At 38.3% G+C, this 26,804-nt stretch overlaps 1 protein-coding gene across 2 annotated transcripts in view; it reads right to left on the reverse strand.

The window, feature by feature from the left end:
* Nucleotides 1–26,804, reverse strand: part of ksr2 (kinase suppressor of ras 2) — a 54,630-nt gene that overhangs the window by 11,677 nt on the left and 16,149 nt on the right. Inside the window, exons 4-14 of one of the 2 annotated variants that reach the window (XM_077714701.1) lie at nt 26,509–26,544; nt 25,644–26,115; nt 17,109–17,293; nt 10,743–10,812; nt 7,857–7,940; nt 7,071–7,156; nt 5,924–5,944; nt 5,562–5,671; nt 4,695–4,863; nt 4,506–4,547; nt 2,110–2,179 (exon numbers count right to left, since the gene is read on the reverse strand). In XM_077714701.1, coding sequence (XP_077570827.1) covers nt 2,110–2,179; nt 4,506–4,547; nt 4,695–4,863; nt 5,562–5,671; nt 5,924–5,944; nt 7,071–7,156; nt 7,857–7,940; nt 10,743–10,812; nt 17,109–17,293; nt 25,644–26,115; nt 26,509–26,544 — 1,345 coding nt within the window. The remainder of the gene's footprint in view (nt 1–2,109; nt 2,180–4,505; nt 4,548–4,694; nt 4,864–5,561; nt 5,672–5,923; nt 5,945–7,070; nt 7,157–7,856; nt 7,941–10,742; nt 10,813–17,108; nt 17,294–25,643; nt 26,116–26,508; nt 26,545–26,804) is intronic. The other variant, XM_077714702.1, reaches the window with a different exon arrangement.

Genomic DNA, 26,804 nt, shown 5'->3' on the forward strand with positions numbered 1-26,804 from the left:
TTTTACATTATTTATTTTCCTCAAATGAATGCAATTGGCATTGTTGTATAACTAGCTAGCCGTTTAATTTTATTTAGGCTGATCCTCACTGGGTGGAGTTTGAATGTTCTCTACTGGCTTACGTGGGTTTTCTCTTGGTACTCCTGTTTCCACCCACATCCCAAAAACATACATAGTAGGGTGGGTGATCACTCTAAATTGCCCCGAGGTATGAGTGTGAGAGTGAATGGTTGTCTGTCTCATTGTGCCCTGCAATTGGCCACCGATTCAAGGTCTAAGTAACCCCTAACCCTAAACCCTCGAGTAAAACCAGCAAAAATCCTGAAGAAGAAATCCAAAAACAACAAAATGAGTCTTCTATTTTGGTTTGAAGCGGACATCTTTCTAAATATTATATTCTACCTAAATCTATCACAAATAGAAGTACGAAAGAATTCTCAAGAAACCATACCCAGTAATCAAAAGAAAGCATTTTAAAGGCCCTGTTGTGGCAATTTCCGTTAAATGGTTACAAATGTTATGCTGTCATGAGCTTTGCATGAGTTCGATAAGTGTCAAATCCTCCTCCTGTGCTATCATCTGCCTGAGCGCCAATCTAATGCTTTCCTGCCTCGGTGTGTGTCTGTGTGTTGATGGGAGGGGATAAAAATCAATAAGAAAACTAGTGTGCCGCTTCGTCACCGATGGGGGTCGGCCATCTCGAGAAGATAAGAACATGATTTCCTACGGCACTGCTCCTCTGGCGGCTCTAATGAGTCGAAAACGCGGGGTCTTGTCGGGGTTGGCCGACGACTGGCTATTAAGGGGACATGCTAAGGATGACACATATTCATCCAATTGGCAAATGTGCACAAAGAAACGCTGTAAGTGTAGCCTTTACTCCAATTGTAAAACTAGAAAAAATCACCAGAAAGACACGATGGACGCAAAGATACAATTCAGGTTGAGTAAAAATATTAAGAACAAAAATATAACATACATACATTATTTGGACCCTGTAAATCATGGGTGAAATGTTTGTTACGAACAATATTGGGGTGCTTTTTAATGAATTTGAATGTAGTAATTGTCTCATTCAGAAGTTAAAACAAATTAAATACTTAACATCCCTAAATTAGACATATTCCCCATTTATTTTCCACACTCGAGCTCATTTGTTATTGCTACTGTAACAACAGCTTTGTTATACACCGCTAAAAACAATGCTGTGTTTAAAGTAGCATTAAAGTACTGTATTTATGTTGTATTTGCCTTTAATTCTTTTTTCAAAGGAGAATCTTGGTGCGAATTTATGGAACACTTGTTTCTTTGTCACCTAAAACTTTTCTATAATGCGTTAAATGTTTGTCTCACTACTTGATTAATAGAAATAATTAATTCGATATGGCTCATGTAAACAAAAAACATGAATAAATTCATTTTTAAGCTTTTGGGGGGAAAAAAACTCACATTTGAACGTCCAGCCCAGCTTTCAGCCATCAGGCTAAATTGAAATTTTGATTTCAATTGTCTTTTTATTTTCCAATCACAATTGATGCCACAAAATATTTGATGCATGGGTGACGTCAAACTTAGAAGCCTTAAGAGACCTTTAGGAAATAAGAGGAAACAGAAGATGAAGTGTGGCATTATCGACTATTGATAAATGCTCGGGAGCGTCTTGTCCACTCGCTGACGGACAGCGACACTAATCTAATCAACGTCTGGGTCGAGAGGCATCCCGTCTCTCCGTCTCCTCTTTTTCCCTAACCGAAATCCGCTCGGCGTGGCCGGCGTACCGTGAAGCCTGCCATGCGCTGGCATTAACCCTCCAGTGCTCATGTCTCTGGCTGCTTCACTAAGCTTCACTTACTGCTGCAATCCCAACCCAAAAATAAATGCAATTACAAAATAAAAACATCTACTCTTAATTGTGTGAACTCCCATGGTTTCACATAAAATTGCACATGACAAGACATTTTGAAGGCATGCATCCCCTTTCCAGATGTCTCACTTCTGATTACAGTACAGTAAAGAAAGATATAATATCCTCATTAGTCACAACGATTAGAGAGCTTTTTATTATAAATGTCTGGTTTTGCAAATTGAGTTTTTCCTGGGTTGACTCACCCTGACCCCGGCAGAACAGGATGGAGGATGACTTGGGGTGCCCTGCTGGGAGGAGCCTCCGGGGTGACATCTATGGAATTGGAAGACAAACAAAAGACCTATCATAAGTATGTTTTAAGTCACACCTGAGTATAAGTCGCACTAGCCAAAGAATGCAAATTTCTGTCTTTAAGTCACACCTGAGTATAAGTCGCACTAGCCAAAGAATGTACAATGAAAATTAAATTAAAAACAAAAGTCTCATTGGACTATAAGTTGCATATTTGTGGGGCAGTTTGTTAATTTATCAGTAAACAACAACAAACAAGCATTAAAGCAATAGCAAAATAGAGAACAACAGACGAATAGGGCAGCTTTTAATATCGCATATCAACAAGTTTTTGGGTTACTATCACCTAAATAACACATTGCAGGATATTGAACGTCAAAGTGAAAAAAAATAAAACACATACATAAGTCCATTTTGATTATATAAGTCATATGCCCAGCCAAAGTATGAAAAAAGGGCGATTTAAATATTGTACATTATTTATATGTGTGAGTTTTGTGTGACAGTTTGTTGTCTACTGTCACTTTACGTAGGTCAGGATGTTCATAACATTTTCAGCGGAAAAAGGAAAAATAATTATCAAAGGAAAATGAAAGCGAGAGTGCAGACTACATTAGCATGTCAAAGGGTTGATGACTTATAATGGCAGAAGGCAATTCACAGTAATCATTTCAACATGATCTATCATTTTACTGGCTTAGCTTGTACTTTTCTACCTTTTGAGAGCATACAGGTAAGTGTAGGTCTCTGGAAATAAGTGCCTTGTAATGATTGTAAGACTGCTAATAGGAATGGGTTAAAAGGAGAGAATATTAGGGGGATTCTGATCTTCAGCATCTAAGGATGTATAACTGTATACGATGCAATTACTATGTTCATATTTAACAAACAAACCTGCTGAGAAAGTTGGAAAAATGTGACAGGTAAAGCAGCAGGGCTGTACATTCCCCACGCACATGAAGGAAGCTCATATTAATCAAAGCCTGCCGCCTCATCTCGCGCACAGTGACGAGCCTTTAAGGAGGCTGATGAGCTAATTGCATCCCACGCTCTTCGCATGTTGTTCAAATTAGAAATAGGATTTTCAGAAACTTGAGGGGGGGAAAGTGTGAAGTCTAAGTCAGCGGTCTTATAATTGAAGTTTTATTAACCCTCTCCAATGTTAGTCTTAGCAAACAATTGCCAAAGCAACAATTGGGCCAAAAAGAACATATCAACATCATATGTTTTTGTCAACTTGAGAGCTAATTTATATCCAAAGTTTGTTCTTACCAGCCATTTTACATTTGCGATGATTTTACAAGACCCACAAAATATTGCATTATATCAATCAATATGTGATTAATCTACCTAAAACAATACATTCAAGGGTTGGATGAATTGATGGATGGAGGTGGATTGAACCCTGAAATCTAAAAATGAGCATGAATGCCATTTTTATGATCTTGCAAATTGTATATAGCCAGAAATGGAGAATTTGGCATTGAAATACAAGATGTTGTTTGTCAGGAACTGTGGTCCAATTGGATCAATCAGAAAAGTTGGGATAAATAACAATTGGGAAAGAGGCCTGTGTATAGTTGGGTGTGCCACTCATTCAGTTTTTGTGTTGTTTCTCCTCAAAGACCCATTTTTCATGCCTGTTACACCCAAGACTGACTGATTGAACTGGCCCACCCTCTCTCCTAACTCTGTGGCGAGGACCGACAAGCGGCCCCCTTTTGCCGCTTTTGCCCCTTTTTAGCATCTCTTTTGTTCTCCGTCACCAGCCGGGCTCGGTGCAGCAAACTGGAGAATTTTCTGCACCTGCCCCTACTGAGCGCATCTTCACTCGGGAGCTAATTGATGTGAGTCATGTCGTCAAAGACGCACTCGCTGCATTAGCACCACTTGCCTCTTAATAATGTCTTTTGACTGGTAAAATGGGAAGCGAGAAAAAGAAAATACCTACGTTATGCATAAAAATCACTATTTTTATTTACAATATTGGCTTGAGAGTTTACTCTGTAAGGAAATACTATTAATCCATTCCAGTTGATCAAAAGTATTTTACGATTTTTCTTACCGGGAAAATTATTATTTATCAGTCAAGAAAAATAATAAGCTTTTTTTTCATTTTTTCACAAGGCAACTTTTCAATTTCATTGTACGTTTTGTCAAGTTGAAGAATGATTTACAAGCTCTTCACTTTAGCCTCAATTTCAGTGTGTTTAAATGTACAATGTTTTAAATGAACGTACTCTATAATACAAGCATATGTTAAATTAAAAATAATAATCAAAGATAAATTGTAGTCAACTTAATATTTAAAATTGATCATATATGGAAGCAAATAAAGTTGGCCTACCTGGAAATATGAACTGCTGTTTATATTTGAAATAACTGGACGCTGCAAAGAAACAGACAAATCTGTTAGAAATGTACTTACTTTTACTTAAACTTACATTCATCAATTATTTACTGTCAGCATTCTGGTTAAAGTGCTTTTGGTTTGATAGCAATGTCAACTATTTCTGAAAGATATTACATTACTGACCGGTTAGGTTGAAGTGCTTCTGTTGCCGTGCCGACTGCGGCGAGGGGTGCAGTGGTGATGGTGGCGTAGCACTGCTGGGCAGCGGTGGGGCAGGAGAAGATGGCGTGGATGAAGTGGTGGAGGACGGGTTGCTGCTGGAGTCTGGCTGGTACGGCGCTGGGATGTGATCCTGGACACACAATTCAATGGAGGCAGAAAAAAAACCTATGTTTTAGTACTCATAAAGCTACTAAAAAGGTGTTTTACAGTCGCAGGGTACATATGGAGACTCATTCACTCATCCATTTTCCATCTTTCTCCAACCTAGTGTGCATGTCTTTGGGAAGTGGAAAGAAACCAGAACACCTGAAGGATATTCAGGCAAGCCCAGCAAAACTATATAAACTCCATACTGGAGTACAAACTTGGAATTGAACCCTTGATCTTATAACTAAGATGACTCTACAATAGAGCCGCTGTACTCAATTCTATTTATTGAAATGGTTAATATGATATTGGTAGAATCCACTTCCAATATGACTATTCAGAGTGATGGAATATTAGTTTTGAATGACCTTCACTATACTATGTCGACACATTGGAGTCTCCAGCATACCTTTTCTAACAACATGTTTTCATAAACACACAAGATTGTAGCTCTATGTATTCTGGAGAAATGTTAGTGTAGTATTTTTTTAATTTTCTGTGAATTATTACTCTTGAAACGACTTTCAGACGTAAACCAGGAAACGTTGCAACGACTATAAATGTCTTTTAGAATATCCTGAAAGGTTCCTATCCCAACTCCGGTCTCCATGGAAACAGAGCTAATCTGAGAAGCATAAAACGAAGTAAACAAGTCTTTTTTTTTTCATTTGATGCACTCACCTTGTTTATTTTGTTGGTTTTAGGCAGAGTCTGACTGACGTGCAGGTCGTTGTACCTGAGCGGATTGTTGATGTCACATGGGACAGACTCGGTCCGCACCAGACGAGCGACTGCCAGCCAAAATAAAGAATATATATATATGTTTTTATACATATATGACAATATTGTCTGTGAGGCGGTATGACTGTTTTATAATGAAACAATAGCTTCCTAATGGATTTCTGGAAAAGAGAGTTAATCCCTCTTTTATCAGGATTTGTCCCTCAATTGCGAAAACATTCATTATCGCAGCGGAAAATGTAAAATGGGTTTTAGCTTCAACCCGACAATTAGGCGGTTATTAATTAATTAGCGTTCTTTACCTTGAGTCATTCCTTGGTTGTCTTTTCAGGGGAGACAAAAAAAGACAAAGGATTGGATTTTTTTTTTCTTCAAAGGATGAGGGAGACGTGTCAAGCAACTTCATTAACAAGCAATTTGGCAACCAGATAACGGTGGAGAAACATGTTTTATATGAGGGAAGGAAACACAAGATAATTACGTAGGAATTCATATTTGCTCAGTATGTATTATACTCAAAGGGACTCCTATTTGCTGGTGTTTCTGGTCATTGAAAGGATATAAATTGACTTGTTTACGGACACCAACATGAACTAAAGTGACTTTCTTTTCAACTCCCATTCAAATTATTATCAGGACTGCCTTTGTCAATGATATTGAAAATATGGCTCAGTTTATGCGCTGGTTAAGAGAGATAAATCATCAAAGGTCCATTTTTCCTTGATTACAAGAATGTGATGCTTTCTGGATTTCCCACTACGATGACTAATAATGAACAATAAAATGCTGGGGAGTGAGTGAGTGAGTGGTGGTACATTCATAACATGACCTAAGAATTGGTGGTGCTGATCTTTATTCTTGGTTCTTCAACCACAATCCTTAAAAGTAGAGATGAAATGCCGAGGTCACCAAAAATTATTCTAATTGGTGACAAAGCCTTAGTCCAGTCGAAAACCTCACTGGAAACACATACCACTTACTACCAACAATAAGGACAGCATTCTTTAAATGGCTGCACCAAACTCCAGGTTTTTGCATCATTCACCATTCCAGTTGGATCCCACAGAAGTATCTAGGACTTATCAAGTTCAAAGTCCCACAAGTCAAAAATGTCCAGTAAAACTCCCTCAACTTGACGACACCCTATACCGCTGGTATTCACCAACAGTCTTAGGAAATACTGCCAAAAAAGGCACCAACCACGGCCACATCTCCATTCAGCCGCTTTAGAAAGTTTAATGAAAATCGAGTGTAAAAGTCCAAAATCAATACACTAGTGAGGTTCTGGTTGTGGGGTAATTGACGCAAAACACTCTTTTACAGATATCAGTCATTGCCCGAACAATCATTTACTTTAGAAAAAAGAGGGAGTTCGCAGAAGTTAAGTTATATCGTTTTAAGACTGAATGGAAAAGATGTTGAAGATGAAGAAAAATGTTTCTGTTTTACCTTTCAGTGATTCTCGTCCGCCTCGCTGGATGATGAGTAGATGGCAGGGCGGAGCTTCTTTGGTGCATTTGTTGTGGCACTTCAGCCTAAATGTGTGTGCAGATGATTGCACTCAATTACAGGAAAAGTACAATAGAATACAATTGAATAGAAATAATTACTAGTCCCACAATGGGGAAATTCTTCTTTTATAGCCACGTCTTGGATGTCAGTAAAAACAAGTTCTAAAACCACACAGTGTGTGTGTGTGTGTATATATGGGTTTATATATATATATATATATATATATATGTATATATATATATATATATATATATATATATATATATATATATATATATATATATATATATATATATATATATATATATATATATATATATATATATATATATATATATATATATATATATATATATATATATATATATATATATATAATATAAAATTTGTTTAATTTAAAAATAAATTAAAGTTAACAAAATCAATTTAAAATTTCCGGCCGCACACTGATTAAATTGAAACACACATTAGCTTATCTGATGGCTCCAGAAATACCAACTTAATCAAGCATATTTTAGAAGTTAATAGAAAAATGTGGAAATTGTGCAACTATAGATGTGTATATTTGGTGGTCTTTACATAGATTCTTCTCATGCTCTGAATGACAATGTTACAATTGGGAATTGAGGAGCTACTCTATCGGCAAAGAATTGCATAAAATTGTAATTTTCATTAAGTCATTGAGCAAAATTGACTAAAATAACAGGTGGGCTACATACATACTTGCAGTTTTTACATTTGAGTCCAAATAGCATTCCCTTTCCACACACGATGCATGTCTGTGACATCCAGTACTTGGTGGAAAATCTGTAGAAGACAACAGAATATCAATGATGGTATGTGTGAAAGCGACATGGACAGGAAAAATGGCGGTCGTGACATTTGAGAGGGCGGTGTCTCAATCGAGCGACCTTTCAAATCAGACAATGATCAAGTGTTCACCTTCGGCATGAGAAGCTGATAGAGAGGAGAAAGAGAGGAACAGGCTCAGATTGTTGGGGCACATAAATTACCCCCTTCATTTGAAGTTAAAAGTTTGGGGGAAATTCGTTGAAGTGGAAAATTTGGCAGAGATTTCTAAATTGCAAATTTTTCAGAAAAAAATGCAAGGGCTTTGGAGTTAAGGAGGAAGTGAGGCTATATTTTTTGGGGGGGAAAAAAGTTCTGATTTTAGTTGGGGTTACAGAAAGAGTTAAAGATTTTGTGTAGAGTTCATCTAAACTTCCAGAATCCGGACCTTGTAAAATATAAATGAATTAAAAATGATTTCATTTGGGTTGTATTGTTAGGATAATGATAGATCAAGGCGAACACTGCTGGGTAATAATCAAGATTATGTGAAAAAATATTCTTCCCATCATATTAAATACTCCTACTAAATTCCACATTGTCTCGGCTTATTCATATTCATGTTCAATGATTAATTATCTTGGAAAATTACTATAATTGCTGGAGTAAAAAGCTTTGATGTTATTAAAACATTACGGGTTTTGTTTTTCCACTTCTGGGATTACACAGTCAATCGCTATCCTCACTTCAATTTCCCCACTTTTCTAGTCAATTAAACTGCTGTATTGGCTTCAAAGTCTTCATGGTAATATTTACTTTTATTCTACTTCACAACAAATATATTTCTCCAAAATGCTGTTTGTTTTCTGTGTGTGGCTCCAGTTTTTATAACTAGGTCTACAATGTCTTGTGTGTCTTGTGTCTGCCTTGCTACTGCAACCAAGTTCAATTAAGTTCAAAACACATGTAATTGCCCTATTGTTCAGAACGGTAAATATTGGTGTAGGTAGAGCCATCATTCTAGAAGCTGTGGTGGTTATGCATACGAGTTTTGAGTTTGAATTTTTAAAAGATAACGTGCTAAAAAAAATGTGACAATAGTACAGAAAAATGAAGTGAATGATGTTTCAAGATAGCAGCAACAGGCGGGAAGTTTCAATATAATAATAATAATAAAATAAATGACTCTTTTTAATGAGTTCTCGGAATGTCACGTGTATTAGCTATAAGAAAGTTTCTTGAAGTTTTGAAAACTAAAATGTATTTCTACTGCTTGGTAAATGATGAGAATTAAATACTGGCAGGAAATAAATTATTATTGCCTTAATTTTCGCAACCATAAAGTGGAGATTATTGTTTTCACACCACTAAAACTGCAGGTGTATTGTGGTAATCTGAAATAGAGTTATTATTTGTAAGTAGAGCGAGGGTGGTTTCTATCTGCTTTCATTGGCCAATAGAATTACCCTTTATGTAATTTGCTGTTTATTCTGTACATCCTTCACCAGTAGAGTAGGGTTTAGTTTTCTCACCCACTTTGGCTCTGTTGACTTTGTTGGGATTCTGTGCATAGGAGATATGGCATAACACTCAAGAACCAAGCGAACCGTCCTCCCGTACTCACCTTATTAAAATATTTTACAGCCATTTTAGGAGGGTATTATTTATTATTTGGGGGCTGGTTGGCATTAAGCAGGGTTATTTGACAGGTGAGCCTGGCTAACAAAAGTCATGGAGGTCACTTAGCCTTCATTATGTCAATGGGACAGTGTCAGTCTATATTAGTTATCTGTCATTGGCCAGGCGGCCACTGTAAAGCTAATAGGCCACTGCCAGCTAATCGTAAACACAGCCGACACCATTGACTGATGGCGCTCCGAATGGTCCATTCTCTATGGTGGCGTTTATGAGGGGAAAGGGGGAAATAATTGATTAACTCTAAGTTTCTGGGGCACCGCAAAGACACAACAGTTGCACATGGATGAACACATAAAGATATAACACACAGAGTATACCACCTCAGCCATAACAATGGATATTTATCTGAAAATATAACACTGCATGAAAATCAACAGTATCCTATTTCACCATGCATAATGACTATGAAATGTATTCATTAGTGCAGATAGCTACAGGACTCTTTCGCTTGTTGGTTGTTTTTTTTTGGTCATCTACGGTTCAATTTTCTCTTCTGTTATCTTCATGGTAGGCCTTAGTACTTCGACCAATGAGATGACTGGGATTTCGTGTTATCATTATCATACTTGCATGCCCAATTGTCAAAATGGACAGGCCTGCATATTCCTAAAGGACCAGAATTCATTCCTTCTACAATTCGGACTATATTTTCCAATTGCATGATAATACTTAGTAGTACTTTCTGAATTCGGTACGATTCAATTTTTCCAGGAAGAGTTGGCAACCCAATGTCAGACTTTTAAGTATTTTTTCTCAAGATAGTTTGTGTGTTCCCATGTTAATATAATATATATATATTACCATGTGTAGGGTTGTTTTTTGCTTTTATTTGATCAAATTACTCTTATTTAAGACACATTAATGGTGACCATCCACATCGTGCATCAAGTTAAAGCCAAAAAAAAAAACAGGTAAATTTTACATGGCAAATATTACAATTAAGGGTGGAAATGTGGTTCAGTGTTTCAGCCTCGTTGTCCTCGACACCCACCGACACTATAAATATCCCTTAGATGTCACCACATCGGAGGTTGATGACGTTTGTGCGAAGTCGAGCACCCACAATGTGGAGGTTGCCCCAGTGGGAGAGTTATGAAAGAGGCCTTCCCGTCCCATGCTTACCTGTGTTTGATGGAGTTTCCCAGATCTCTCCGGGGGATCTGTGGGGACCAGCGAGGCACTGACAGGGTGTCTGTGTGGGTGAGAGGGACAAAAGGATTTCCTTAGCATCTTAACTCATTCAATGGCAAAGCCTATTTAGATCTTTTACAATCTGTAACAAACATGTCATTTATTTTAACAGGGATTGGCACAGAATGGCTCTACTCCAAAATCTATATTCATAAAACTAGTAAAGGTAATATTAAATTAGAAATAAGATTGTGTCAGTTTTAGGGGGCAAGTGGGAACTTTTATTTCTGGGAGTGACTGAAAAACACGGATGTGTATGACGCAGTAGTTGAAATCTTGAGGAAATAAAGGATTTTGTGGAAAAATAAAATGGATTAGTAAAACCATTTTAACTCAAATATGGCTATATTTCAAAATAATATTGGAATTTAATTTAAGAGGTGGGTTTTCCTATGTAAATTTTGAAGCAAAATCTATTTAACAATGCGTTTTACAGATGATTTTCAAGAACCTCACTTTTTTTTTCTCCAACTTTCCATCACAGGACAATTTTAATGTATCCACTAGGAACTTTCAGCAGAGCAAGAACTTTATTGATTTGTCTTTTTTTTCTCTTTTTTAATGACAGCGATAATGACCACAAAGGATGGCTGGTCCTCATCAAAGCGCAGGCAGTGATGGTGACTCGCTGACAGTTAATCTCATCTAGTGGCTCCACATTGCTCCCCCCCCCCCCTCCCCCCAATACTGACCGCCCCCTCTTCCTCTTCCTACGGCCCCCAGAGGGGGGCTGCCATCTTCTCTCGGCACTCCGATGCACATCTCAATTACACTCAATCAAGCTGATAACTCAATCCAGAGCTAGAGGAGCAGGCATGTGATGGACGCATGATAGGACGCCACTCAGCACTCCTTAGTATCTTCTTTTTGAGTGTGTGTGTGTGTGTGGGCGGGAGTGGGAAAGGGGGATGGGAAATGACTATGATTACGGTAGTTACTAAACAGTTTAATTCTGTGGATAGACAAAACTCAATTTTCCTGTACAGTATGTCAAATGGATTTTTGTTATTGAAGTAAAATGAATTGACATCAATCTGTTTCCATATGTAAAGTTGTGCATTGCTATTACAACAGTAAGTCGCATTGGAACGTGATAGATTTCCATTTTTGATGTGATGAATTTCAGGCTTCAGCATAATGCACTTAAGTTTTAATAAGCTCCTTTTAACATTTTTAGCTTGATAGTTTTTGCGGTTTGACGTGATGGATTTTACACATAAGCCACAATTTCACATTGTAATGTTATGGATTTCAGATGTATACATGTAGTTCAAGTGAATTTTTAACATTAAGCCTAAAAAGGGCAATGGTATTTTATGTTCTGTATATTTGCAATTCTTTAAGGGGTTTTAGGGTTTTTATTCCTTTACATTTAACTCTAAACTTTTATCCAAACTATTGTTTTCACTGATAATGAGCATCAACAATAATGTGTATTTGAATGATATACAGTACATGCAACATGTATAATGCAAGAGCACCATACTTTAAAAAATTGGTTTGATTGAATTCTTGTAATATTTTTATTCAAACGAACGAAAAAAAGAACTTTTATTTTCCTCTTGATGCATTTTTAAGATGTCAGATTAGGAATCAGAAGGAATTACTCCAAATTAACAAACTTATTCTACGTTGACACTGCAGGGCAAGATGCGCAATTTGAATTTTTTCAATTCCAATACTTTAGTGTTGCTGTTCATATTGCACAAATAGATGTGACGCACAGTGTGAGAGGAATGCGTCTTTCGAATGGCTGTGCTCCATGACACATGTGCCACATCACATGTATGTAGTGTTGTAGTCCCTTTGAGAGCTGCTAACTTTTGAAGATTTCATACTATCGGATCTTACATTGTTTTTGTGCTTTCGCTCAAGTATTATTGATTTTAAGCAATCAACGTTGACAGTTAAAGTGAAAAAAATAAACCCTCGACACATTTTCCATTAGACTACAAATTTCTAAAACAATTTTCCAGACAGCTGACACACACACACACAACTAAAACCAAATGAAATACAATGAATGAGATTTCTAGGCAAAATGTTTCCATGATAATTATCAATAATATCACAGTAGCGGCATCCATATGCAAAAATGACAGAATTCTGGGAAATAAAGTCAATAAAAAATAATGATAAAAAATGGGGGGGATTGCTATAAAACACTAATGGTAAAGTTTGAAAAAATAAAATCAATGAAGCACTTTATAAAAACTGTTTCAGAACCTTGCGCTGTTCATCTTATCCTTTCAAAAACATCATCTCCAAACCCCACCGGAATCCAAATTGTTTTAACCTAATAGCTTCATGTGTACTATCAAGAAACGGAAGGTATTTGCCTGCCTTTATCCACCAATGTTCAATCAACTTTATTGTTTGTTTTTCGTGAGGCAACGTACTCACTCAATTAGGAATAAATAGAATGCGGATGGGATCTCATATTGCATAGGCATCAGAAACATATCCAATATGTATAGGCACAAATGAAAGAAGTCCAGGTCAGATTCGGAAAAAAACTCCAAATTGAACAGCAGCATAGAAGCCATGAGGGCAACTCGGAATTGATAGTTTGTATGATCGCAATCTGATAGTAGGGCTCAGTACAAAGCTGAACACATTGTGTAAGTCCCAGATACCTAATGTAGTATTGCCACAGTGTTTGTTGTGTTTTCTTCTTTTTTTTGCCTCCCAGTGTGATTTGTCATGTACCAAGACACCACTAGTTCTTGCTCGGGCCAATTTGGCATGTAGAATAAAACAAGATGTCAGTGTACCTGCACAGTGTTCTCAATTAGAGACACTCACAGTGACTCAGAAGCAGTGAACAAAACAAGCAAGATTTTGAAGCAGCTATTGAGCAACAGACGGAAAATAGCCCCTGGCTCTTGTTCACCTGTAAAATGAGAGGTTATAACTACAATATTTGTTGTCTCCGAAGTCTTTTTTTTTTTTTTTTTTTGTAGCCAAGTAGTGTCACTCCTCTATAATGTAGTTTTTCACACGCAACACCATACTTATGTAACACAATATTTTTTTCCGTTTGGTTGGGTTTTTTTTTGTATTGGAAAGAAAAATATTTTATAGTAGCTTATTTACAATATTTTAAAATAGAAAAGAAGACTCCAATGTACAAGACAGATAACCACTACCTTTATAACACCAACAAATTAAACTCAGACAGTGATGAGGAATGAATTATGAAGAGGAAATAATGTGTATAATGAATGTCATTAAGTGTAATAATTCAGTATATAATGTCACTTTTGTTGCAAATTTGACATTGGTTCAAATGTCATTGGATTAGTGCAGCGGTTTAGGCTTGTTGGTATTCGGCTTAAAACACATCTTTCATAAGAATTCCTTTAACTTCATGACAGGTGTCATGTTATATAGTACTTATGACAACAGATGACACTGTCATAAGAACAATTCAAATTAGGTGTTAACTAATTTACTACTGTTTCTAAAGATGTATGAATCTTATGGCAGTGGCGTCTATAAGTTAATAGTATATCAGATGTTCTAGAAGTAAAATTTGACTTTACCAAGTGCTTTAAATTTCTGCCTGTATCTGTATTCGACCATTTACGAAGTTCCTGTTTTCCTGAGCAACTTTAAAAAGGACTACAAGAAAGTGGCCTGCATTAGTCCGTGCTATTTGCAGGACCACAAAGACATTTACATTCTGGACTCGCTCTCTAAAACTGGCCATAATCCCATTTTAACACACAGTAACATTTTGAAGGAGCCTTTTTTTATCATCATCTAAAGGTTTCTGGCTCCAATATTTAGTCATCCCAATCATGAGAAGGCATAATCCCTAAAACAACACATTGTCATTTTAAGCTTATATCATAGGCGGAATGGGTCACGTTTTCATCTCGTGACAGTTTGCGTGCAGCAACTTAATTTTGATAGCACACTCCTTGCCCCTGTCACCCGGAATTTAATTTTAGCATGTCCTTAGAGCCAATTTCTACACGCCGGGTCTCAATGGGACCCCCAGTCGGTCGCTAGGAGACGTGTGACGCAAAGTGGCTGGTTTAGAGAGGCTTGACGTCACCCCACATAGAAAAAAAAAAGTCCCAGCAGTTTGTGTAAAAGGACGTTTGGGCCATTTATAATCACAACTTAACACATCCCACACTCACTCTGTGTGCAAGCGTGTGTACGTATGTATGCGTCTCATTCTAATTGGCCAATATAGAGAAAGGTGAAAAGTAATTCAGTACAAATACTTTTGTGATGTGTACTAGGTAGGGTACCCGTACAAAAAGTCTTGACATATTGATCTTATAATCGAGGTTAAGGGATTCTAACCTGGACACGACGACAGAAGCCTTACTTTCCTCTTCAGGTAAACAATTTATTGCCGATAAATGGCTGCCATTACTTTTACATGACACACCTAATGGTCAGAAGCTAGCCAAACACAATTGTTATATATAAAATTGGTTATGGGCGCAGTGATAAATGACAAATGTCCCCTCAATAACGTTCACAGCACTGAGACTTAGTTTGTGTTGATGGGCAAAATCATTATTGAATGTTGCAGGTGTGAGCTTTCCTTGCCAGATGTCAAATCACCTGTTTTTAATCATAAATAAAGATAAAACTAGATGGAAATACACCACTACAAGTGCCAATTCGATATTCATCGAAAACCACAGATTGGAATTTGGCACAGAAAATGAATTTGACATTGTCTACAGAGTGTGTAGTTGAGTAGGTTTCATATTGTAAAATATAATACAATGAGTATTGCATTTTGTTGGGGCAGCAATAAAAATGGGGATCAGGATGCCCCGGTGGCCAAACAGAATAAATTCAGTCCCTCACATTTCCTGAAATTGCCAATGTTGTCAGCCAATCTTTACCTACATGGCAGGAACGACACTATACATTTTCCATTCACCCACGTCAATGTACAATGAAGTTTCAATCAAGTGATTGTTGCCAATTCCCTTTGAGTACCTTCTTGAAAAATAACGCTGATAACTATCATGAGCCCTTAACTCCAAGGCAATGATGAGCTGTTTGCCAAAACTAATAATTTAGATGTCATGAAAGGGGCCACAGAGTACAATCTCATGGGACGCCCCTTCAAAAAAACCTAATATATAGAAGAAGAAAATGTGATTAAAATACACAGATGTGTAGTGAGTAACCTAAAGTACCCAAAAGTGAGGAAAAAACAACACAGTCATACAAGTATTCAGCCTGATAGCAATTTTAGACTATGTTGATTGTCTAGCAGATAGCAATCGACAAATTAGGACTCCCATTGGCGAGAAACCATTTATATGGACAGAAATCAAGATGAAAAGGCATCAACGGTCAGAAGTCTCAGCACGACAATGAGCCACAAGCAAGAACAACGTGCTATTATTCCACTGCATGCCCCTGGCATTTATTTTAGTTTTTTGTCTGACAGCGTAAATCGGTAGCGATACATCAGCTTATTCCGTTTTCTTTGACTGGGGCTTCATTATTCCACCGTTATTCCCCCATTTATTCCTCTGTCCCCTGCCGTTTTCCACAGCTTCGGCGCTGTCTAATGGTTTCCATACCATTCCCGTATAATGCATTAGCCTTGCAGCGGCAGCTCGAACGCTCGCCTGCCTCATTGTTCACTGGTGGCAATTTGCAGCGGGGCCCATGCTTAAAGTCTAACCCCGGAAAGCGGAGATGGATTATGGAGATGAGCGTGATTACGCTACCAGGGAGAGGCTGACAACAACATACAAAAGAAAAAAATAAATTGTCATGGATAAACCAAGAAGGTTTACAAGATTCTTCCAAAGAAGAAAATTGTCTTAGATGGTGGATTCTATGAAGGTGAAATTGTGTGGAACTTTTAGTATGCTGTATTAGGCTAATTTTTCATGTTTTGAAATACATTGGTACCTCGACATACAAGTGCCCTGACATATGAGCTATTTGAGATACGAGCAAAATTTTTGGCAAATATGTAAGGTTAGATTAAACTGATTTTTGGAAGATGGACCAAGAGGAGGTCTTTATCTGCAATTGACTGCTTTTCCTAAATTACCCAGAAGTTGGTTGAGCAATTTGGGGGGCTTACAAAAACTATTATCTTTAAAAGAACTGCACAAAAAAAGTCCAGACCATAGTATGTATCCCCCCCCCCCCCCCCCCTAGATTCTACTTATGGTGACAAAAGCTTCACTTCACCCCATACCATTTTTTTGCAATCATTATTATTATCATTATTCTCTTAATTTTTTCCCCAGAGCTGCACTTAGTAAACATGAATAAAGAGAGAAGCGGTCTCACTTGCAGAGGGCGTTTCAGCATGCACGGGTGGCGTGGAGGGTACGAAGGAAGGGAAAAAGAAAGATCTCAGTGAGCGCTCGGTGTGCAAGGGTGAGCGCTGGCTGGGTAGGTAGGTGGGTAAGTTCTCGCAGCTTCCCACACTACTGTGGATCTTAAGGTTCAAGGGCTTGGTCTTCTTCTTCACTCTGAGGGAAACCATACAGACAAACAGCAGGAAAACATAAACATGTTAATCGCAGGAGTAAGTCCGCAGAAGTAATGTCTCAATGAAAGTCTATCTATCCCTCAGTACACAATCTAGGCTATATGTACCCCAAAAATGCAGTACTATTGCACAGAATTTCTTCAAAGCCAAAGGCAGGTTTGTTTTAATATGATGTTAATATTTCTGTTTACTATAGTAGTTGTATAATACATATGGTTAAGGACAAAACAGTAAATGACAATTCTGAATTTAGGTTTGGTGTGAAGCTGGCATGTTGCCTGTGCCTGTGCCTCCATGGCTTTTCTCCGGGTACTTTTTCTGCCAATATCCCAAAAACATGCATAGTAGGCTGATTGAACACTTTTCAATTGTCCCTAAGTACGAGTGTGAGTGAGAAGTGTGTTCTGCAATTGGCTGAATACCCCGCCTACTGCCCATAGTTAGGCTCCAGCACCCCCGTTGAAGTGGCTGAATGAATGAATACAATATTATTTGTTTTTACTGTGTTATTAACTCTATTTATATATTTATTCATAGAAATAAATACATTTCAACTTCTTTAAAATGTATTTATTTGAATTTATTTCTACCCCACGGTTTTAAAAAAAAGTCCTTGAGGAAACAGACGCACAGGCGGGTTCACCTCACAAACACTCACACACACAGATTCTAATTCAAAACCCTTTTCATAAGTTGAGAACCCTGTGACATTATTCATCATTAAGAAATATTCAAAGGAAAGCCAGCTTGAAAAAGTGACAGACGACTGAGTCACGCAATTAAATCAAGGGAGCGGTGGCAGCCTCCGGGTTGGCAGTTAGAGTCTCTCCGTTAGCAGCCTTTGTCAGCGATTCCGATTAGGCCACTTACACGTGTCTTTCAATGCCGATGAAAGCCTTTTCATCGTCGCCATCCTCCTAGGATGGAGCGCAGACGCAAAAAAAGAAGCCAAAGGACTCCCCATTTTTGTACTTGTTCGGGTCGCTCCCAAAGACTATTCAGGGAGAAGAAGAAGAACTCGAGTCTATTCAGCTTTGAGGAGGACCTAAGTAGCAGATTGCAGACTGCAGACGCACACAAAGACAGCGACAACGCCAACCAGAAGACAAAACCCAAGGTGTGGTAAGGCCGCAAGAGCGAGAGTGATTGAAGTATTGAGTGGAGTTGCTGGGGGGTGCTGGAGTCTATCCCAGTTGACTTTTGGCACCAGGCTAGGGGGACCCTGAATAGATGTCCAGCCAAATCGCAGGGCACAAGGAAACTGACAACCATTCACACACACACTCATACCTAGGGACAATTTAGAGTGTTCAACAAACCTACCATGGATATTTTTTTCAAATGTGGAATCAAATCGGATTACCCAGAAAAAACACACGCAAGCCCAGGAAGAACATGCAGAATTCACACAGTGAAGACCGACCTGGGATCGAACCCACAATGCCAGAACTGTGAACCAACCGCCTGCTAAGAAAATTGACCGTGACCTGACTGCTTCAGTTTTATTATTGTTATACAAAGTCATTTTTCAGTCTAATGAGGATTTAACCAAGTAGATTTCTTACTTCAATCAGTGTCTTAATTGGCTCCTTACATGCATCGTTGCTATGACAACAGAGGAGCAAAATGGAAAACAAAGACATTTAGCAGATGATTCAAGTCACTCAAACCTATTAATGCGGCCATCCTACATAATGCTTTACTACAAACCATTGGTGTAGGCGTTAACTCGCCCGACTTCGGTGCGGGTAGCCGCGGGCACGATACCCGCTGGTGCCAGAATTATTGTGAGTGCATCCAAACCTCCTTAAGAGGAATGGTATCAGACATGGGTGTCATTTTCTGAACCCTTGACTATGCTGACTATGGGCACCAGATGGGGGACAACATCCTGAATTAGTGGCCAGCCAATCACGGCGCAGTAGAAATACATTTTAAAAAAGGTGTTCAAGTCTGTCAAAAAGGAGACATTTTTCAATTTGGCTAATCTTTTGACATTGTTTTTTTGCTTTTTCATTATCATTTTACTCACAGATTTTATGTTTTTTAAATTGCTAAATTGCATTTTTATCAATATTGCTTCGGAATACTTGATTGGGCTGTCATTGGATACTTACAGGAACATGCCGGAGGCTACTATTTTCAAACCCTCCAGTGGGTTAATTAAACTCTGCCGTCAAAGTGTGCCCGCCAGTTATCGTTAAAACTTGTCTAATTCGCTAACAGGTTTTTCCTGCATTTTGGTGGGATTTGCATAATCCACAAAATTGCTGGTAATGCTTGTAGTCAGGATCCTCAATTATGAAAATGACCCTAAAAGTTGAAAATAATCTACTATTATTGAAATGTTTCAAAAGTTATTCTATTACAATCGTTAGTGCAACACCTATCTTTTTAACCTTTAAAAGTATTGCAATTCTACCAAATTTGTATGACATTTGTTAACATTCATTCATTCTCTTTTATACTTTGCCTTTTGCTTTATTTGACATTTATGACCAAGTTTTATATGTCTGCAAATGGTGGACAGCACTGTCACATTAAAAAGCCAATCAGGCACCTCCCAGGGGGGGAAAAGGGTGTGCACGCCTGGTTAGTAATTTCCTGTTGCTTCCTGAGCACCACTTCCTGGGAAGGATGCCGCCAAACTAGTTATGAAACCCAACCCCTCGCCACCCCATTCCAACTTGTCGGCCTCGTAAAATGCATCCGGCCGTCTCTGATAAACACTCATATAAATTCACAATCATGACTTCTATCACCGAGAAGGGTTTGAGCGCTCGTTAAAGCGGATAAATTGATGGTTGACAAATGGAAAGATGGGTGTTCTCTGGGTTTTTTTGGGGGGGAGGAACAAGGGTTTTGTTAGTTGGCGCACAACCTGGACTAGACTGACTTAATTTGTTTGGATGACTTTTCAGGGTGTGTGACAAGGGATTGCTTAGCGTCAATAGTTGATACTGAAGTTTGGCCCTGCGGTGTTGGGTATCAATCTGAGGTTTGCCATTAATGGACCCATGCAAATTGACAATTTTGTCTGACCGCCTCCTCAAAACATCCAAAAAAATGCAATCGTTTTATATGTTTTGTAGGAAACTAGTACTTATAATAGAAGAGATCCTATTTTTCTAGCCGTCCGACCAAGCGGTGAACTTGGTGACAAGGCGGCCAATTTTCGTGAAGCTGACAATATGGAAATGTCCTCAACTTCCAATAAAAATAAAAAAAAATAAAAAGCCTTGCTGCACAGCTCTAGAATTGCAAAGGCATGATCAGTTTAGCAAAGCTTGTTTGAGAAGGATATTTCAACAATTGCAGGTAACCATGGAAACGCTCACGTTGGACTCCGACAAGGTGGAAGTTCCTAGACTTGTGGAGGTAGGCCGGTTGCCATAGCAACCGTGGTGTTCGATAACAATTTTTTTTTTCCAAGTCAAAACTGGATAGATGCTGAAGTCTTGGAATGAACTCTGAAAAGTTTAGTATTGATATTTCTGATTGCAGTATTGTAAAAGGTGGAATGTAATTTATCTCAACATGTTCTAGAATACAAGTCGATATTCATTGTTAAAGAGTTCAGGTTTAGAATTTTTAGTTTCCTTACCAAATACTAAACACATTTTTCATACGTATTTGCTCCAGACCATAAGTCGATAAATGCATTAATAAAGAAGAATAAAACTGGAGTGGAAGTCATTTTTTTATGGGGGAATTACTTGATGAAAACCACAACCAAGAACAGAGATTTCATCTTGAAAGACAAGGACTAAACTTTGAGACAAGGGACTTTAATTTCTGGCTGCTCTTGTACTTCATACTCTTCACAAGTCCAAGAAACTGCTCCCCATGTCGAATTCTTAAATGTTACATCAGATGAATGGGAGCGATTAGATCGACAGACTTACAAAAGACAAAAAAAAACATGCATCCCTTCATTGTAAAACTACTAAAATGCCAGTTTAGCAGTTTCAATACTTTATAAATTAGAATTATTGAATGCAAGAGACCCTGTGTGGCCAATGTCACAATTAAAATGATTAAATGAACTTTGAGACAAGTAAGTTGAACAAAATAAAGACTGAAAGAAAACAACCAACTATTTCAAAAGATCTTTTTCTTTCAGCTCAACTGGAATGAATATTTTCCACCATTCATCATGATATCTGTGATGCTGGATTTTTATGATTTTTTTTCTATATTGTATATTTTTTATCGAATTCTGCAGCCTGATAAAAATGGGCTTTTGAGAGACAGATAGAATACAAGCGAGTATTCTAGTACGGTTACTATCGTTACCTCATCTAAAAATGCTAGCAAACCATTACCTCTTTATTATATATGCTACTCTATAATATTTTCTCATAATTTGCCTGACTACTATTTGAAAAGTTTGAGGGAAAACCTCCCCACCCAGTGTGACAATGCAAAAAAAAAAAGTTCAAATTGACTGAGTCGCTTGCCCTTTAAACGTGGGCTGCTCATGAAGGCATTTTTCATTAATTGACTCTCCAGCCCGAAGAGGCTCTCACTTTCTCTGTGAAAAGGGCAGCGGGAGGCGGATGCAGAGGGCAAAAAGGTTCCAAAATAATGCCGGCGTGTGCGGGGCGACAAGCGAAACTCGTCTGCAAATGAAAGTTTAAGTGCTGTCTGACGGACAAACAGGCCCGCCGTCGCCTAATGGAAAAAAACCCGGAGAAAGTGCTAGTAAACAAGCTCAGATTGGATGTTGGACAAAATCAAACAAGAACACATCAATCTTTAAAAGTGTCAAGTTTAAGGTCCAGGCACAAATTGTTCCTTCTTCTGAAAAAGCCACTAACAAAATCAAATATGCCAGATATTTTATCAATGGTTAATTGGATTCACTGCAATATAGTAAGTGCACAAATTAACTCCATTCATTGGTAATGAAGCCCATGAAACGAGTGGCATTTACAACATATAATTTTGTAGGCACATCTATTGTGGCTAGATCCACGAACAAATCTTAAGTAATTCAAAGCCCAAGAAAACGGACTAATTACTCACCCAACTGCATTTTAGTCATTCTAGAAAACATGCCATTTTTGGTTGAATGAAGTCATTGGAATAAAAGCCACAATCTTAAACACCCAGGAAGTCTGCATCTAAATTCTGTCTTTCATTTTAGCCAGAGTTTTCATTGTCGATTAGGACATTTGCTGAAGACCTTCAAAGTTTGGAGAAAATTGTCCTCCTGAAACAAGTTTTTATCAAATTTACGTGACATCAGTAGTAGATTCATAATTTCAAGAGAAGAATCAAGAAATCTGGTTAATATGTGAAATGCATTCCATTTAACTGAGCCTTTATTAGGTAGCATCTCTCATGAATACAACCAGAAAAAATCTCAATTCTGTCTGAAATCACACAATAACTCTGACATTTTTCTATTTTCCTCTGATTCAAGTCGAAATTCTCCCCTCAAATACCCTTTTGCCAGCACCCCCATGGAGTAACAACTAGCCTTGACAGCTCACACACTCGCACATGTAAAATTCGCCTCTCAAACACCTGCAGCTTTTTAATAAGCTCTCTGAGCTTCTTATTGCGGGCGACTTAATTGGCAGCCACGCCGGCCCAAACACAATGACCAGGGATTACACTCCGACCCCGGAAGACATTCTTCTACCTGCTATGAAAATGAGATCTGACACTTCTCCTCATTATGACCTGACTGTGTGCTCATGAATATGCATGTTTGTGCCTGGAAAAGAACATTTGCTCATTCCACTACAGCCTGACAGTTCTATGGCAAAGTCGATGGCATCAAATGATGAGAGACTCCACAATGAATTGATGAATGAGATAGCAATTCTGGTCATGAATTCATAATTTTGATATATTGTGTAGCCTAAAAACTCGGAATTTGGAAAAGTTCTCAATTTTCTTGTTCCTTATGTATATGAAACTCAACCAACCATTGTCATTGACCTCACAGATTTTGAGTGCACTTTAATCATGGAATAACAAGAGCCACAAAAAAAAACATTGTTAAGAACCTCAGTGCGTGGTAAAGTGGACATTTCAGTGTTGGCAAGTGGTGTCTATGCTTTTATAATTGTCTGGGAGGCTTATTTTATTAATGTTCCCCTACAATGACTGCTGTAGTGAACGTGGGGGTCACATGGAACGTTTGTAAGACAGGGAAATAGGAATACTATATAAAAAATCTAAATTAGTTTTTTAAGGATCTCCAGGATTACAAACATTGGGGAGGCGGTGATATAACCTACAAAGCCTAATTGTGGTCAACAGTATACATGAGTTGAGTCAACTACTGACTACATTCAGCACATCCATGACATTTTTGGTGCATCAGGCATGCAACAGGGGGAAAGACAAGTGTGGACGAGACCTGGGAAGTCAGCACTACACAAAATGGACATGGAAACGTGGATTTCAATTGCAATTGTTATTTTTTTATGGCCATCGTGTAAACGTGGTCAAAGCCCAGTCAGTCCTCCATAAATGCTAAAACTATCCTCTGACACGCTCACCGTTGATCTGTGATCAAGACCGTCCTGTGTAGCATCACGCGCTGACGCGACTCCATCCCAGATTGCTTTCAAAGTGGCCACCAGCGAGTCCCAGAGGGTATTAGCCTGCCCCGGCTGGGCTTCCTGATTATTCTAGCAGCAGTCCCTGTTTTGCACTTAAATGTGATCAGTGGTCACATAGGACACTGAACAAGCATCCATGTCAGGAAGACCAACAGAGCCATGTTTATTTGTGCTGGAATTATTCTGATTGGGCTCATCTGCTCCCATTTACTGTCTCTCATTAAAACTACTACTAAAAGGCAAAAATGCACTTTCATGATTTGCTGGTTGACGTGACTTAAATTGTGTAGACTAACGCCCAATCAGCTTCACCTATCACAGAAATGTCTTAAAAAATAACAGTATTTAGTGTCTAGCTTCAGGAATTTATCTTACTTTTAAAATTATTTCAATATAATAAATATTATGTATCTAACTTAAAACAGCTAATTTTCTAACACTTCGAGATTTAATCATTGAATTTGTGTTATATATATATATATATATATATATATATATATATATATATATATATATATATATATATATATATATATATATATATATATATATATATATACATACATACATACATACATCTCATTCATGATTGGATTGATTAAAGGAATCTCACCAACACCCACAGTATGTAAATAAAGCAGTATTTAAATGTATTCATGTTTTTGCTGTGGTTAAGTAAAGTACAATACTTTTGTCACACAACCAGTCTCTGTCTTTATCCCTTTTTTTTAAATTTCATGACCTCCAAACCCCCTTTGCCACCTGCTGCCTACCCAGTTCGGTTTGTTTGCCGGGAAAAGTAGGCCCCCTGGTGTGATTCTCGGTCAGCTTTTTTTTCTCTCCGTATCTCCTGTGCGTCACCTCCGGACGTCTAGAATATGATGATCTCCAGCCTTTGACGCACCGTGGGAGTGTGTTGGCATCAAGTGAGTAAATTATTTATTTAAGTGAAAGGGGATATATTAAAGTATTTTTAAACCTCTCTTTCTGAACACGTGCGCAGAAACCCAGCTGAAGTGGGTTTGTCAACATTTTAGAATGAACAGCGAGCATGTTATTTTGCATAATTATGGAATATTGAAGCTCGCCATTATTGAAGAACGGTAATAATCCACGTCTCCAGAATGTGTCGATCACCAGAGACAATGCTGACCTCCTAAAACTTCCCACCAACTCCACTGAAGCGCCAAGAGTTGAAATTTAAATTGGAAAATTTGATCAAGTCGCTCACATGCTATGTTAGAGACCCTCAGGTGGTACTTTACACAATTCGATGGAAGGATGAATGGCACTTCAGTGAACCCATACTCCTTTTTTTGTCAAAATAAACCCATAAAGCTAAAAAAAAAACAGTTTTAATCCCCTTTCTATGTTGGCCAGAAAGCCAGAGTCGTTACGAGAAGTCATGAAGCGAAAGATCGGATTCTTCGCGCTTCAGTTTAGTTTCATTGCTGTGGCAGGCTGCGTTTTAGATGTTTTCCTGAGGATTCAATTGTTTTTAATTGGAAAAATACTTAATACGTGTCTTGTAGGAAATTGCTCCAACACAAACACTGCCAATATAAGCCTCTTTTTTTTCGATCTCACCAAGCTTTGAGCTGAGTGGATTGAGCGCATAGACGTGAAATAACCGATAAGTAGACTATTCTATTGATTTTATCTGCTACTACGCGCTAACCATTCCTTTTCAGATCATGACATTTAAGAAAACTAATCACATCAAAATGAAGTCATGTGCTTTTGACTTACTTAGGCGTGTTTGCTTCATCCAGTCGGTTACCTAGCTGGAACTCATGTGACTTGCTGCGGTGAAGTGAAGTGAACCCCGGTAGGAGGTGTATGAGCTTGCGTCCTGGAGGTGGAGGCGTACCCGGCGCTTTGACTTTGTTCCTGCGCCTTAGGGGAGGGGTGCCCGGTGGCGTCATGGTCTCAAATGCCGGCGGGGTTCCGGGGGGCACGTGGCCCATGTGTCTCTGGCGCGGTGATGGCGGTAGGGAGCGGCGCCCGCCGTCAGAGGTGGAGGCCAGTCCTAGGTTAAACCCATCCACAGTCAAAAGCTCAGCATATACAGGAGGGGTTACGTGATTGGTCAGGACTTGGGGGTTTTGGGGTGGCTGGGAGCGGGTTTGCTGGCTGGCGTCAGGCTGATTCACAGGTGTTTTTTCTTTGCTCGACTCAACGGTGGGCCACTGAATGGACCAATCTTGCTTGGCTTGACCACCTGTGGGGAACATCAGTCAGTTCACAATGATGTTGGATCTTGGGCCTATTTGACTACACAAAGTGAGAAAAAAAATGATGAAATATGGTGTACGATTCAAATATATAGTACAGCGGTGGTGAATATGAGTAAATGTCTAGTAGAAATCCAGGAAAATGGTGCTTCCTCATGAAACGTTAAAGAGCAATAATAAAAAGATGAATAAAAGTGGCTGTACAGAAGCATAATGGCAGTAAATAGTTCAATCATGCATGGGTTAAAATGATGAAAATCAGTCACATAAAGTATACAAAAATGTTTTTACACTTCAAATTTTGTTTGCCAGCAGCCAATGAGTGCGGTTCAAATGGAGTGCCATTAAAGCAGCAAAACAGAAGCACAAACATACTTTACCTGCGTTACTGTGCAACTTGTCATCCTCAAGTTGTTCTTCAGATGGAAACATAACAAGAAAAAAAAAGTCAGCAATTATTGCCCCCGGATTTTTAACATTTGCTTCCATCTGAGTCCTATATATTACTACAGATTGAGGGACCCTCTGAGGCAATCATAGTCATTTCAATTTGACCATGATCGCCTCTTTTGCCTCCACTATAGCTATCTATAGCTGTTCCCACTTTCCTGCAATCACCATTATAATTGGCAATGTTTTAATTATTACTACACAAGCTCTACTGTTGGTCTATGTT

Source organism: Stigmatopora nigra, chromosome 4 (assembly GCF_051989575.1).
Source record: "Stigmatopora nigra isolate UIUO_SnigA chromosome 4, RoL_Snig_1.1, whole genome shotgun sequence".
In the NCBI taxonomy this organism is placed as follows: domain Eukaryota; kingdom Metazoa; phylum Chordata; class Actinopteri; order Syngnathiformes; family Syngnathidae; genus Stigmatopora; species Stigmatopora nigra.